Below are 16,754 nucleotides of genomic sequence, written 5' to 3' on the forward strand. Positions count from 1 at the left end.
AAAAAGTGTATATGCCTATTATGTCTCAGCAAATCCACTCTTTGCTTAACAGTACTGTAGCTATTCCAATTACTTTAAAATTTAGTTCATTCTTTATTATCTGAGTAGAAGGTTTTAATAGCTTAATGCATGTTTTTTCTGTCTAAAGACTAGAAAAACACAGTTGCCTGTTAACTAGGCTAGAAAGAAGAAAGCAAATATCACAACTGGTAGTGCACTCCTTGTTCATTTAAGAACTGGCATTCTCCCTTGAAATTTCTAATGCATGTCACTTCTTTCCAACACCCCCAACAGCCTTCTTTCATTTAGGTCGGTACAGACAGAATAATTAAAGAACATAAGCTGAAGTGTTAATAATGCCATAATGTTCAAAGTAACCTAATCCAGGAGTGAACATTTCTACTTTTTTAATAGTTTTCCTTCCTATTATGTGTTTACATAACAATAGTATTCTCTCAAGGTGCAAGTACCAGCTAAACACTTTTAATTTCATCTTCATATTTTCATGGGACTTTTGAAAGCTATTAAAAACATCATAAAAACACTTTGCACATTTAAAAAGTCCTTTTTAGGACCAATTGAAAATAAAATTCTAATAATTTTTTCAGGGTTTAGAACATTTGGTCTTCAGAATGCTTCCCTTCTTTTCCTTTTATTCTTACATTCTTTTTTTTTTTTTTTCTTTCCCGTTAGATACAAAAGGAGACCAACAAGGTGTTTGCCCACATTTAATCAGAAACACATTTAGAATGTTTTCATTATCAGTTCTGATTATCTAACATTAAAAGCTTTTTTTCTGGAAAAAAAAAAAAAAATCTGTAAGATTAAGTCCTGTACTGATATCTGCTAGTGTGCTGTGTGATAAATTGAGCTCCTTGTGATAGTGTTTTTTTTTTGTTGTTTTTTTTTTTAAGAGAGGGAAAAATGATTAATGTAAATTACTCAGGAGACTGTGATCATTTGATTTCCAATTTATTTCAAGTGAGAAATATGCTAATTAAAACAATTGTAATATTGTTTCTGTGATTATTTGTTAATTATGATTGATTTAATGAACTACTTCTGCATACTCAGTTCTCCTGAGTGTGTTGGGTAGGTTAGATAATTTGTTGGAGCAGTACTTCAAGTCTGCATCAAAGAAATCACTGCAAGATTTACTGTTTTTTCAGAGTTGATCCTGAATCTCCACAGAGCTTCATAGGAACAACAGCGGATTTGAGGCAAGCAAGGAATTGGTTTTTTCAGCAACATAGTTAACTAAAGTTAATTCTTCTACAGCTCTCAATTTAATTGAAATATGAAGTTTTACCATTGTTTTACAATCCATTTGACTCATGAGGTATTGTAGCAATCCAATTCTGCTACATGATTTCTTAGCAGAAATAAAAATTGCAAAACAGTAATAATGGGTCAGCACATGGAAGACAGGAATTAATTATTTGATGGCTTTTAAAGGTTTATATTAATAAAAATGTGCATGCCACAAATTGCCTTAAAACTAACAGTGAGAACTGAAGACAGATACAGAGCATACTCATTGCAAAGTACCAAGAAGGTGACTTTTGTAGAAGAGTTCTTGAATGCGTCAAAATCAAAGAACCTCAAGTTTAATAGATACAAGACAGTGGTTTGGGCAGCAACTTTTAGCTGATAGATAGAGGCTACGTTTTGGAAATACTCTGCAGGAAGATGTGCTAAGTGTGGTGCAAATGCATTAATCTGTGCAAGAGACAAATTATCAGCTAAGTTACAGAAGAATGCATGTGAGAAAATAGTAGGTCTGTTGTTACCTGCTGTGTTTGTATGTCTGACTGATGAAGAAATTAGCCACTCTGTCAGTTTTCATAATTTTCCTTTTCTTTTGGGGTAACAGTGGAAAAGGAGGGGTTGGGGGAAAGGAGTGTGCTCAGAAAGCTGAGTCCAGTACCTTTTGGTAGGGACTGAAAACAAGTGTTCCAGAAAGGACAATTTGAAGCAAGCCACTCTCACCCAAAAATATAATATGTATCTGCTGAGAGTTTCTTAGGTACTCTAAAAGCTCCAACAATAAATGTGAACACTTTTACTTTTGATTCTACCATCCAATCCCAAAGAAGTGTTTGAAATCTGAGAAGTACTTCTGCAATAAAAAATACCAAGGTTTGAAAGTTTGTTTTCATGTGAAATGGAAGAGCAGCCTTTATAAGTTTTCAGTGAGAAATGCTGAGAGCAATATAGCATGTTCTTTCACTGTAATCACACAAACCTTACAGTTAGGAACCATACCACAAATGGGAACCATCTACTTGCTGAGTGACCACAGTGACTAGAACCTGAATAGATGGGAACTGTTACACCTAAAGGGCAAATAGTGGCTCAGATACCTTCACAGGAAATATTCAATATACACAAGACTATATTGTGGCCAGTAGAAAAGTGAGTGGATTGCCATGAACAGAATTTCATTGTCTTTTGTTTTCAGTACAAATTTTTCAGTTATCACCTATGGACATCCCACTGAAGAAAGGTCCTAATGGTCCACTGGTTTATGAGCAAAATGGTAGGTCCAAGAAGGTCCAATGGATTAATTAAATCCTATCCAATGAAAAAAATAAAAATAAAAATTCATCTCTGTCATTACGCTCTCAGCTTCCCTCACCTTTGAAGGAGTCAGGTGATCTTATCAAGTTGTTTCAAGTGACTGTTCTAACTGTTGTTTCATTCTACAAAGATTTTTAAAAGATTTTTCTAAAGATGAATAAAATAAATGATTGAGATCCTATAATTCTTTCTCTGCATTTATAAAAACGTTGAGTTCACAGAAGCCTGTCTGAATAGCAAATATGACTGTACAAAGCTTTTAGGAAACCTGTACTATCTTTTTGCATTTTCTCTATCTGTTCTATCTTAGAAATGCATCTGTCCTTTAAAATGCTATCACTTTAAGACTGTTGAGTATTGGTGTTTATAAATATGGATTATTCTATGCAGTTTGGGAGCTTTCCTAGTTGCAATTCACTGTCTTTTGTCAGAGTCCTCTCTTGAGAATCTGTTACAGCAAGAAGCAAAAACTATTCTAAAGATCTTTCTCAGTTTCAGTTGTTGTTTCCATTTGAAAATGAAAACTAGCTATGAGATTGGTGAACCAAGATAGAATTCACAGCTCTGTCTGCAAGAGGTATATGTTCAAAAATCAGATCACTTGACATTTGCAAGGGACTTCCCCCTGTTTGTTCTGCCCATCTAACTATTTACAAAACATGATCATAGAGATCTGATTTCCTCTTCATCAAGCTGCTGGCAGAAACTTTACCAAGTACAGGAGGAGCATAATATTCTTTGCTGTTTCCTACATGTAAACTAGTTGTTGCTAGTGCTTCGGTACTATGGTGATGGCAAACTAGGTCAATGAAAGTTCCTTGAACACCAGAAATGGCACATTAATGATGGAGCTCTACTAAAAGTGTTTCTCAGGTGAAATGTAGACACATTTGCTTAAAGAGCAGAAATACACAGTATGAAAGGAACAATCAGATCTGGATTGACTGAGCCCTCAGGTCACAGGTGACTGTAATTATTTATGTCTGTTAATTAGTCTTCCTCATACTGAGTGACGTATTAGTAAATCAGAGCAGAATGAAGAAATAGTAACATTCTTGGCCTGTCTTTCTTGAGATATTTCTGGTTTAGGGATCTGGTGAACTTATAGCCTATATTGTAGCATTTATTTCTTCCAGCACCATAGATAAGAACTAGTTAACTACCTAATTTGACGCAGTTGATTTGCCTTAAGATTAGGGACAATTCTTACTAATTTCTCTGGCAAGGGCGCTGTTGGAATTATACCTTTTGACTGAAGAGTGAGTGGCAATGTTTTCTGTTGCCACAGATATTCCCTAATGTTCTGTGCTCTAACTTTCACATGCTCCTGAAAGATCAATCATTCAGATTTCTAGAGAAAAGACTTGCGTTGCATGTCTTTTCAATCAGTTATGTAAGTGGGGGTTTAATTGGATTAAATTGTGCCCCTCTGCATCCAGCTCTGTAGATCAGAAACATGGATAGCAGTCCCTCTGTTTCTAACCAAGAGAACTGACCTATATTTGGAAATACCAAAAAAATGTCTCTGTGGGAGCTTATGACCAGCAACTAGTTTGAACTAGATTCATGCAGTCTTTAATAATTATATTCATTATTAATGTAAGTATACCAAGGAGAAAAAAAGTATTTGAATATTTTTTTCTTACCTGTATCTGCTATTTTAAGACAGAGAGAAAACTTCTTTATGTTTTGGTAATATACAGTTAAGCCAAATACTCATGCAAATAGTCTGAAAGAGACTGGTTTGGAAACTTTGCCTAAAACAGCTGCAGATTAGTAATTTCTCTTTCCTATTTTCAACTGGCAGTTTTAGCTCCTTAGGTGCTTTTTGTTCTGTGCTGGTAAGAAAGCTTACTAAAGTGACATTTGTGATGGAGCCTGAAAGCTATTGTCTTTCAGGTTTATTCATTGCCCTTCTGTGTTTGAACTACTGTCTAATGCTTGCTTATCCTATAACTAAATCTGAAATTGATCGAGTGCTTTTCTGCATTCCAGTACCTTAATAAAATTACACATTGACTCTCCTAACAGTGATAGTCTATTCATAGCAGGTTAATTCCATGTTCCAAGTGCACGTATATTTCCAAAATGTCGTGAGCTGAGTAGTTACTTGTGAAACGTAAACATATTTTAGAGATTCACAGTGTCTAGAAAATGAATATTCGTAGCTAAATTACTTTGCACATAATTGTTTAGGTTCACAGAATCACAGAATGGTTTAGGTCGGAAGAGCCCTCTGAAGGCCATCTGGTCCAACCTTCCCTCAAGCAAGACCATCTAGAGCAGGTTGCCCAGCACCAAGTCAAGGTTATTTGTTTGTTGTTGTTGTTGTTGTTTTTAAGATCATTTATATTTTGTAAATACTTCTTAAGAAAATTTATATTCCACCAAGAATTGAAAAACTCCAGTTTTGGATTTAATCTTCTATGACTATGCATATATGCACATCTAGAACTGTGTGATAACTGTACAGTCTATTTTCTAAGCATTTTTAAAACGTAGACACTTTCTGTCATTACAGCTTTGTTTATACTACTTAACAAAAAATAATAATAATAATTGTTGTATGGGAGAGAAGAGGACAGCAGAGGAGAGGAGAAGCAAACTGTCTCATATCCCATGCGAAGTATCTTAAAAACACTGCTCAAATCAGAAATAGATCCTTTAGCAAGGTTAGGAGTAACAGGAGTGTATCATCAGTACAAATGCCAGAACATACATTTTCTATTCTTTCTAATTTTTGTCTTATGTTTGGGGAATTTGTAAAGTTACTTAGGGAAATCCTTCCTTCTAAGTAGAAGTGTTGAAATTGTTAAGCAAAATCTCCTTTTAGAAATAGCATTTTAAAATCTTTTTTTTTTTTCAATTTTTTTTTGCCTTGACAATTACTAAGTTTTGTTTCTAGTTGGTGGAGGATTTACTTTGCCATTCATTCCTTATTTGTACATGATGTGTGAAATATCAGGAGTGGAATGATTAACTAGATTTCATTAGAGTCTTCAAGAAATGGATTTGGTTTCAGGAGCTCATCTATCATGCTCAGATTGGTTATGCACAGATTTGGGTTATTAAGAGTCTCAAATTTTCCTCTTCTACTGCTGTACTACATTGTCAGATTAACATGTACTTTATGAGCACTGCCACATCCCACTCAGCTGCTAGCTTTCTCCTGCAAGAAGAAAAGATTACCACAGAATTTCTCAATGCAATTATATGTGAGCTTTCTGCAAAATTACATTTTGCATCAATTTCCGTTCATTTTGCAGAATTCCTTATGAAAGATTCCTTGAGTATTACAAAGAATTACTGATGTATTTTTTATTTTATATATATTTATATATATAGTTTTTGTTTTGTTTTGTTTTTCCCTGTATGGCAGAGTTGAGATATTCTAATAGAATTTTAGCTTGAACTTGGGTATTGAAATAGTCCACTGTATTACCTTGGGGATGTTGAACACTAGTTCATGTGCATGAAATTTTTAATCCATAAACCTGTTAACAGATGTTAGTTTCCTGTATAATTCTTATTTTAAGGAACAGGTATAAGACAGATTCTTGTGCTGTAAAATGTAATGGTTCATGAACAGCTGTCTGTCATTAAAACGTCTAGGAACCATGCCTTATATAGTCACACAGAAAGAAATTCTCATGGAAACAGCATTATGGAGGTGGCAGTTGTAGCTCTGCATTTTTTGTCTAGGCTGAATTTTGCAGTTAAAGTTTAACCCTGTGTGATTTATGTAAAAATTACGTTTCTGTTCTCCCTCAAATACAGAATGAGTACATATGAGTATCAAAAATAAGTCCTGAAAATGTACAACAGAGTGAATATGTCTCTACAAAAGTAAAAATTAACTCTATTTGCACCAGATTATACTCCTGTTTCTGATAATTTTGAAAGAACTTTATTTGGATATTATAATGTGCTTAGAATTAGCAGTAATTAACAACTAATATCTTTCTTTACTGAAAGCTTTTTTTGTCTTAGAGGCTGGCAAGCAGTGTTCAGAAAACTCCTTATGGAACTGTCTTTCTCCCAAAATCTTTCTTATCCCCTTTAGTTTCTGATAGGTCACTGTGAAATAAATTAGTAAAACATGGACAGCTACAACTATCAAGAATGTAGGTAGCAATAAGCCATAGAATCCTTCTATACACAGTCAAGACGAGTACATTAAATGATTGATTTGGCAGTTATGAAGTTACTACGAGCAAACACGTAATCCACACCAATTTTGTGTGTGTATGATTTCTAAACAACTACATGGCTTTGAAAGGCTGATAGTATTGGAACCTGGGCACAGAGCCTGCAAACCACTGACACCAACCTTGCAAACCACCTCCTGGTGGTATCATTACATTCAGAAGGAAGCAGAAGGAGAAGCAGCAGTCTGGCTGGACACTGTTGCTCCTTTTCTGTGCTGTTTCTGTCGATAGTAGAAGCCAACATTCATCATTAGTTGTTTAGTTGTTTAGTAATCATGTTGTTATATCTCCCACATAGGTCCATGGTACCTTGCTACAACATTTCCTAGAGTGAGAAAACAATGCACTTTGTCATCAAAGATATCTGCAGACAACATACTGACATCAAAGATCTGGATCTTGGTCAGAGCACCATGTTGTTAGCTGAGTGAACTAATGGTGTACTGAATATTGCTACTTCAGTTTTTAGATACTTTGAATCTTCTATCTTACACGTTTTCTTGTTGATCAACCCAATATTATGATCACTTTGACAATACAACCAATATCACTAGTGAAGGTATTCTAGTGTGTCCAAAGCAATCTTTACCATGAAAATAAGATGACTTTGCTTACCATCCTTCTGTTTCAAACGGTTCCAGCTTACCTAAGTAGTAGGAATTGATGAGAGGGTACTCTCCAAGTATTATTCAGGTGTGACTGTTAGTTTTATCAATCAACTCTGTGGAAAAGAGAGTTGAGAGTAAATTTTTAGACTGATATTACACATCTGCAGTGTATGCTGCTAAAAACATCTTTCTGGATTAAATGAAAACAGAATAGGAATATATTAGTAGTGCAGGTGTCACAATACAGTTGTTACCATAGCTATAGAACAAATTTCTAATGGATTTTTATTTTACATTAGAAACTCGTGCCATGGCAACAGCAGTGCCTGTTAAAGATGTAACTCTGTCGTTATAATTTATCTATTACAGCTCTTTTCATTACTATTATTAATAACTATTATTCTGCTGAATGTATTTCCATTTTAAACATGGAATCTCTTGAGATACAAATATGAATAAGCTGATTTCTAAATTTACATGAATGCAACATTTCTAAAAAATAAAGTGAGAAATGGTATTCCACAGAGATCTATGTATGTACCACAAACAACTGTGCTGGGGTGCACCAGTGTGTAAATAAATAGCTGATTGAATTGCAATCTGCTGCCTAAATGCCAGTTTGGTTGTATATAAACTGGTGATAATAGCAATACTTATCTGTGGCTTTGAGATTATGACAGAACTGAATTATTTGTTGTTCCAAATGTAAATGTATTCCATGCAACACAGATACGGCAGTATCACAGTGTTTTTCATAACAAATGGGAAAGCTGTGGGTGCACTTGTAATAACACTAGGGATCTATTTATATATTGGTATTTAGGATAATATTTACAAGTAAAAAGATAAGGAGGGAAGACAAGCAGCATCTGATGAGGAAGCAAGATCTTACAAAAATAAACATCCATACAAAAAGAAATAAAAGATTTTATAATAGAAAACTTCTCTCGATCAGGATTTGATCCAAGAGCTTTATCTTCTACATCTATTCTTTCTCCACGGTATCCCCGTGCTCTTTCTTAAAGTCCGTTCTCAGATGATTCATTCGAGACTATGAGAAAACAAAACTATTATCATAACTCACATACATCTATACTCAGTGAACTCAGTAATATAATGTTGTACAATATTCTTAGTGCCAGCTGAGTTAGTTTAAAAAAAAAATAATCTAATGAAAAGGTTCAAAAACGTATGATAAATTAGGGGATAGAACATCTTAGGAATGGACAGTCCTGATTTCTGAGATGTATCAGCAGATTTAAGATTAATTCTAACCACACAGGACATGGATCATCAGTATAGACAACTTGCTGAAAGGATCTTTTCAATGCATAGTTCAAAAGAAAAAAAATAATTTTAATATGTTTGAAAAAAAAAGAAAGGAAACAATACACAAAACATCACATTTTATGACTAATAAGTCAGAAGAAATACTGGTTTTGGTATCAGTTTGGTATCTTAAGATTTATGGCATTTATTTAGCAGTAAAAAGACACCAGTAAGTAGTAGGAATTGGTAATTATTAAAAGCTAAGTAAAGATTTTATTTTATTTAAGTACAGTTGCTTATTGTAGCAAAGTTATAGAAAAAGCATTATGTTATCCTTTTTTGTGTTTTTCGTACTTTAAGTTCTCAAGACTGAGATCTTGGTAGGACATTCACACAGGCAATGAAGACATGTAGCTGCAGTTTTAGATATAGCAGCATGAAGAGGATTTTTCATATCTTCTGTTTCAGGTATTAAGACAATAAATATTTCCTTGTAGAAAAAAATAATAATAATGTAACAAATTATTTTACAATTATCTATTGCAGGTTTTTTTTTTTCCTCCTATGATTTATTTAGAACATTACAATGACTACTATACTGCTTAGAACAGTGGTATAGTTCAGCTCTGTATTCTTACTCGTAATAATCATTAGCTGCGGTAGGAAACTAAAATAATAATATTAACTGTATTTTAAAAAAAAAAAAAAGGCTTAACAGTTACAAATTTAAAAGTCAGAATATCTAGAATTATTATTGGTCATGGAAGTATTGGTTGGAAGGGACCTCTGAGGTCCTCTAGTCCAGCGCCCTGTTTTGATCATCAGATCAGACATAATCTTTCCTAGCCTAGTCTTGTAAACCTCCACAGATGGAGACACCACCTGTCTGGATAATCTGTTCTAGGACTGTGGTGCTGCATGCATGCAGCATGCTTCTTAACCTTTATCATAACTGCATACTATATTTTCTTGACAACCCCAGTCTTTTTTATTGCCCAATATAGATTTGGTCTACATTGCTCAAAATCAGGGTGAAGCAGGCATACCTGTGACATCTTTGCTTCCTTTGTAATATAATTAACAAAATTCTTAGTTAAATCAAAAGGTATCAAAGAAAATAAATGATGGCTGAGGCAGCTGAATACTGCACAGAGAAAATTCTATCTCTGACAAAGCTTTTGTTTTACTCATCAAGACAGACCAACAGTGTTCCTTATTTTTTGAATGCTGAAGTTGAGACTTTAGGGCTTTGACTAACAGAACTACTAAGCCAATAACAACTGTGCTTTGAAAATATTCTGTGTTATATATTAAATACTCTGAACAAAGCAAATCTCAAGGAATATCAAACTGGATGCCCAAAATTTGTGGACTCCCTATGCCTTATCTCACATTTATCATATTAGGATGTTATCACATTATAGACTCACCTTGTAAAGATAATGTGTGAACCACTGAGATAATGAGCATCATACAAAAGTCTCAGGAGGTGTTGACTTACTTGGCATTCAAAGAAGGATTTCTGTACTATGGTATCTAGGTAATAGTACTACTCTTTCTGAACAAGGAGAATATAATATGTTGAAAAGGTTCTTCACTAAGCAAACTTAATTCTGAACAGCAAATGAAACAGGCGGGGTTGTTGTTTTTTTTTTTTTTTTTGGAACAATAGTAGGTGATCATATAAAAAGTGAAATACAATGTTAACACAAAAAACTACATGTTGTACAGGCAACCTTTGTTTTCATCTTCCCTATCTTCCTTAAAGTGTTTGTGTTTACATCTTTATGTCTTGTTTAAAAGGTGAAAATTACAGGTAGGATAGAATACATATGCTTATGTATACAATATAATAACTGTACTAACAGATCGAGTTGAAAAGATGCATGTGATATACTTAGAATCTTTCCATCCATTGCAAAATTCTGCCACTTCAACTAACAAAATAACTGAAAATAACATTTTGATATGGTGTCACAGCATCACTGCTAAATAGGAGTGAGATACGCTTTTTAATTGTGACTATGTAAAGTTAATGACCACAGAAGAATGGAAGTTCTCAGAAACAATAGCTTTTGTCTATAGTAGTAATATGAACAAAATCATGGTATGAGATGGTGCTTGGAGTCTGTACTGTTAAACTGTTATGTGGATTTTGGAAGGGTTTACCCAATGACCAATGGATACCAAGCAGTACCGAACTAAGAGAGTGCCCAGACATTGCTCAAGTTTTAGCTGAGGCCAGAGACCCAGTAACTGGATGTGCGAGCTTTCTTGAGAAGGAGGAGAGAACGTAGGATATGAGACAAGTAATTCCTTTAGATCCTAAGAATATTGCTTGGCCATTTTTATTTGCTAGTTTAGGTGTAGCAAAAATCACATAGGTATTAGTGAAAGCCTTGCAATCCAGGTGTCTATAATCTTTTCTTTTTCCTGATTTACTCTTACTTCTTTCTTTATCTTGACAAACACATTTATCTTTTAAGTGAATTCAACAGAAAGTTGTAAAACTTGTTTCTGGAACAGTGGAATAAGATTCAGTGTGTGATTATTTAGGTATTTGAATGCAGACTGGATGCCATCTCCCATTATAGTCATTGGCAGTCTAGTCAACACAGATAATGGAGTACAGAGAGTAATTCATCTGACTAGCCACAACATACAGTGTGTGGCATCACTCTCTAGCATCCATTGACTTTATCAAACTGATCTCTAACTATGGTAGGACATACTTGTTACCATTACAGATACCTAAAAAGAAATGTCTTAATCCAGAGCTGAATCCCAGCTACTGAAAATTTTATGGAAGTGAAGAACACCGAGGTCAATCATTATTTACATCATTTATTTTTCTTGCTAAGTTCACCTTCAAAATGTCAGACTTACAATTAATTCAGCTACTTTCAGAAATCAAAGAAAGTAAGAATATTCCATGTCCTCTCATTCTCATGCTTTTTGCCCCCACACCAACATTTGTGGAGCTATTAATTCCTTAAACTCTGTCATGTTCCCTATTCAACCTTTCAATATAACAGTCATTATCTTTTTAGTTGCAAAATGTCTGAAGTATGTATTTTAGTCTCTCTCTCTCCCTTTCTCATAGGGGGGAAAAAAAAAAAGTAGATTTTCTTAGGTTGCACTCCTAATATTGATTAGAATTTTATAATGATAGGTTAACAAATGCTAGAAACATTTAATTTTAAATTTTCAAGCTGCTGACTAGTAGAAGAACTGATGGGGATTTGAAGTACACACCGAAATGTTTTTGCTATTATATGTATATCAAATACTGCCTTATTTTAGAAGTGATATTTTGAGTTTTTGGTGTTTTTTTTGTTTGTTTGTTTGTTTTGTTTTGTTTGTTTTGTTTACAACAGATATTTTAGCAAATAGCAAGAAACTTCTCAATTTCTTTGCAAATTATGACGTATACTATGATTCTTTCTGGTGGCTCTTGTGCATACAGTCTTACAGTTAAGAATTTACATATGTACATAGACTTCTAGTAGGAATGAGATATATATATTTATCTTTCATGAAGTAGTTATTGAGATGCAACTGTTTGTGCGGTCACAGTCATTCTGAATAGAATACGCTAACTTAAATGACTTAAATGCCGTGTGGATGGAGTGATGTGATCAATAGGACGACTTTAAATGATAAGTTAGAAAAAGGTACCGATAGAAAAAGGGTCTTTTTTTTTTTTTTCTGATCCTTACAGAAACAGGCATAAAAAAAGAGCTATACATTTTTTTAATAATCCACTATGAGTTGTGTCAAGAAGTAATTTTTCTCCAGTTCCTTTTTTTTTTTTTTTTGCTAAATTGCCTATAAAACTTGTTTCAGTTCTTAAGAAAAGACTTGATTTCCCATTATTTTACAAAGGTTACTATAACTCTGAAACTATTCTTCCAAGTTCCCTGAAATAAAAACAAAGCTCAGATCTATTCTTTAGAGACTGTAAGTTAAAAGGCGTAATAGTGTAAATTCACTATTATTATGATGATTATAAAAAGAAATATTATTAACAATACTCCTGACAATACAGGTTCTTCATGTGTTTTAATACCTATAAAGTAACTAGCTAATTCATTTTACAAAGTTGTATAATTTGTACACAATTCAGCTCAGTACCAAATTAAAAGAGACACCATCAAATTAATAGAATAGCAACAACCTATTTTATTTTATAAATTTGCTTTTTCCTGGAATTTATGTGTAGCATTGAGTGGTTTGGGCTTTTTTTTTTTCAACCACTCAGGATAAATTTGTCAAGTTCAAGGAGAGAATTGTTTTTTAAGAGAATAATAAATCAATTCATGTCATAAGTATCTTTTCTTTCTGTACATAAAAAAGAACCAAGCAGCATACAAAAACCATTTTGCAGAGAGTAAGGTTTTTGTTGTTTACAGTATTTTATCACCCATTTTTTTTTACAAGTTGCTCTCTCTCATTTCAGAGCGTCTTTGCCATGGAGAGACATCTACTGAAAGTGAGCTTCCTGAAGGACACCCCGCTGAGCAGTTTGCAGGTTTACTTCATGGATCATCACCTGCATGTGACCCACCTGATAACCCACTCCAGCTGTACAGCAAAATAAACCAGTGCAGTAGTCCACTGGAGAAAAACATTTTGAGCAAGAGCACGGTGCAGCAGATACAGCTACAGAAAGAAAACAACCCTGATCCTCCTGTTAAGAAAAAGAAGCCACAGGTTGTAAACAGAACCATATTTCATACTAAAACTAAACCAGTGGAAAACCATACACTGGTTGGCACATCAACAAGGATAAGTGAACAGTGGGTTATTACTACTGGAGGATTTGTTGAGCGAGCATGCACACTTGGGAGAATACGATCTTTACCAAAGACTTTGCTTGAAATGCATTTGTACAAAAATGTTTCAAAATCTGATTCTAATCTTATCACCCATCCTCCAAGTGACAAAAAAGCAAGAAGCAACTGGAGTGAACCCACACCAAATCAACAGTGCTCTAAAGGAAATTCTGAAAGAACACCTTCCTTCACATCAGAATGGGAAGAAGTAAGTTTTGATCATTTTTAAGAACAAGCAAATATACTGTATTGTGAAAACACTGTTATTTTTTCCATTTCAGAGATGAAATAAAAAGTGAACCATTACTAATGCTGAAAGTGTATCATAGTCTAATACATGGTAGTTTGACAGCTGGCACAAAATGCAATGCATTTCTGTTCAAAGTGCTGTACGTTTAATGAAATCTATTGTTTCCATAGTGAATGAGGTAACTCTATAGTTTGTTGTGACATTTAAATTATTTTCTACTAAACCTCTCACCACTGACTCTATTAAAATTGGTGAAAGTATTGTGGCTATGCCCATTATTTATATGTCTGCTAATTATTTCCCATCACAACAATGCCCCCCAAGAGACAAAAGATGATGGCAGAAATTAAGAGTCTAAGATTTTAGGTTGATTATGCATTCCCAAACCCTCTACATTTAATGTATCCTCTAACTGGTGTATAGCCTGTGTACCTAATACTTGGCACATACCTTGTGCCTTGGTTCTTGTGTGAAATGGGAATACCCTTGTAGCTACAATGAATTCAGAACTATAAAAAGAAATTTCCATGCTGAATTGATAGTACACATGCTTGCTCATACAAAATTCTTTATTTTAGTCTTAGAGCTTGATTTAAATTAAGTTTTATACATCTTTCTTCTAATTTATTTTTTTCTTTCTAATATACTACATTCCAAGAATGTAAGCAATTCTTTATAGACATGAAAGTTCCCATCTTACTGAGGTAAATTAAGAATGCAAAATGTTTATATCTTTACTGCTATTATAGAGAAGCAAGCATTTCTCTTTCAAATGACTGTCATGGGGCTCTATATCCATCTCCAGAGTGCCATTTTATTTCAGAAAAGCAGACAGTTTGTTTGTGTGATTGTTTACTTTTCTGGGAAAAGGTTTCCAGCTCATTTAAATGTCTGGTTTGATAGGACATATGAAGATAGTTTTTGTTTTAAAGGAGGTACTTTCTCAGTGGAAAGATACTTAGGGTCAGGTTTTGATCCATTAACCTAGATATATTGAAATCCTGAAACTAGTCAGTTTGTCTTTTCAGAAGGTTTGGTTATTCTTAAGGGTAAGAAAAATGTAGTTTATCAAAAAAGTATGTATGAATTCTAAATTGTCTAGATTTTCTGCTGTCACCAGTGACAAATATATAGTATTAAAAAAGGAGTCAGCTTTCCAAGTAGTCCTAATACTAAGCTCTGTAAAATTTGGTTCCCTGTGTCTGCCTTAGCAACCCAGTCTTTTCATTCACTTTTTGCATGTGTGTGTGTGTGCTGTTCTTATGGCAAAAATGGTAGGTATAAAAGTTCTGACATAGCAAGTACAATGTAATTTGCAAATGAGCTTTGGCATGAATGTAGCTGTTTCACAAGTGGTATATGTGGGCACAGCTATGTTTCATACCTATCCAGGGTTCTTGGAGCAGACAGAAAAAAAGGGAGCTAGGAAGTTCTCTGGAAATCTTAAAGAAACAATTGATTTAGTACTTTATAACACAAATATATATATATATATATATATATATATATATGATAATAATAAAAATATTCTTATGCATTAGTATTACTGCTTAAATCGTGTTCTTGTGTTCACAGCTATCACCAAATAAAATTATCCTATATAATTAAAATCCATTCTGTTATATACTTTAATACATGCATTTTTCTCTTTTGTATCCATATACAGAAATGTCATGAAGTAGTTTCAAAGGCTGAGATGACCATAATCGTTGGTATGACAGGAGCTATACAGTAGGAAAGGAAACATTAGTTTCAAGGTTTAGCTTTTGATGTGTACAAATATGTTGCAAAATAAAAATCAAAGTGGAGAATTTAGTTTTCACTATTTGATTTTTGCCTTTTGCAGTTTTGATTATACTGTTGTTTTTTTAATGAAAGTAATTATTCCAGAATTTCATGCATGAAAAACTAAGTATAACAATCATCAATTGTTTTCACTGTTCTCTTTTTTGTAGATTGATAAAATCATGAGTTCCATAGATGCTGGAATTAATACTGGTCTGGGGGAAATGAACGATCATGCTACAAGTAAGGAAAACCAGATTAAACTCTTGTTTAATTGTGCCTTAGCTGGCTATAGGGAAACCATAGATATATATTACAAAGTAAACCATTGTTTTGAAATCATTTGTAAGTATTTGAATAACCATGAACAGAATCAGTCTTGTTTACTTTTAGAGAAGCATTAGGCATGTATCCTGGAGCTGTTACTTTAAATAGCAATTTGGAATCATTGATGTTGTTTTGAAATCTTAACAGAAAAATACTTCATAATGAAGCCCTTCTACTGGGGGTATTTTCCAATCTTTTTCAGCTGTATTTTTGTTTGAAATGGTAGGACAGTCAAGGTATATATAGTCCGATAGCTGCCGACACTTTTTAAACATTATATCATCTAATGCAGTTTTGAGCAAATATTTGGCACGGTACTGAAAATGTTGCTGACAGCCAGTGAATGGTGTTAGCAATGATAGGAAAATTTGCAAACCTTCTCTACCATGGTGAATTCTAAGAACTCTAGTCATGACTAGCTTGTTGGTGTGTTAGCATAAATCTGTGCAACTGTACTGATAAGATTTTTGGAAGTATTTTACTATGTCTTTTTTCCTAACTGGTGGAAAGAAAACTGACTGGCATGACTGAATAATTTGGTCTGGAGGCATAGTTATTTAAGCTCACCTCTACTAGCATATTCCTGCTAGCGATTCCATGATTCCATACAATTATATGTGTTTATGCATCAGGCAGGAGACTATGTACCTTATCACTTAAGATTTTTTTTTTTTTTTTTTTAAGTATTTTAACAACCATTCATTTCATAGAGAACTTTATCTGTATGGCACAAAACTTTTATCAATTAAAGGGAGTTGACACAGCTATTTTAACATTAGCTGGACAATAACATGTCTAGGAAAATGAGAAAATGATTGATGTGAATGCAAATATCTTTGCAGATCAAACAAACAGGTTCAGATTTTGTTTTGGAAAAAAGTAGGGAGTAATA

The 16,754-nt window shown here is 33.7% G+C and overlaps 1 protein-coding gene across 7 annotated transcripts in view; it reads left to right on the forward strand.

Moving 5' to 3' along the window:
* ANKS1B (ankyrin repeat and sterile alpha motif domain containing 1B) overlaps positions 1–16,754 on the forward strand; it is a 439,567-nt gene that overhangs the window by 198,992 nt on the left and 223,821 nt on the right. For all 7 annotated transcript variants that reach the window (XM_038180703.2, XM_038180699.2, XM_038180684.2 and 4 more), the window contains 2 exons: positions 13,125–13,708; positions 15,706–15,778. In XM_038180703.2, coding sequence (XP_038036631.1) covers positions 13,125–13,708; positions 15,706–15,778 — 657 coding nt within the window. The remainder of the gene's footprint in view (positions 1–13,124; positions 13,709–15,705; positions 15,779–16,754) is intronic.

Source organism: Anas platyrhynchos, chromosome 1, assembly GCF_047663525.1.
Source record: "Anas platyrhynchos isolate ZD024472 breed Pekin duck chromosome 1, IASCAAS_PekinDuck_T2T, whole genome shotgun sequence".
NCBI lineage: Eukaryota > Metazoa > Chordata > Aves > Anseriformes > Anatidae > Anas > Anas platyrhynchos.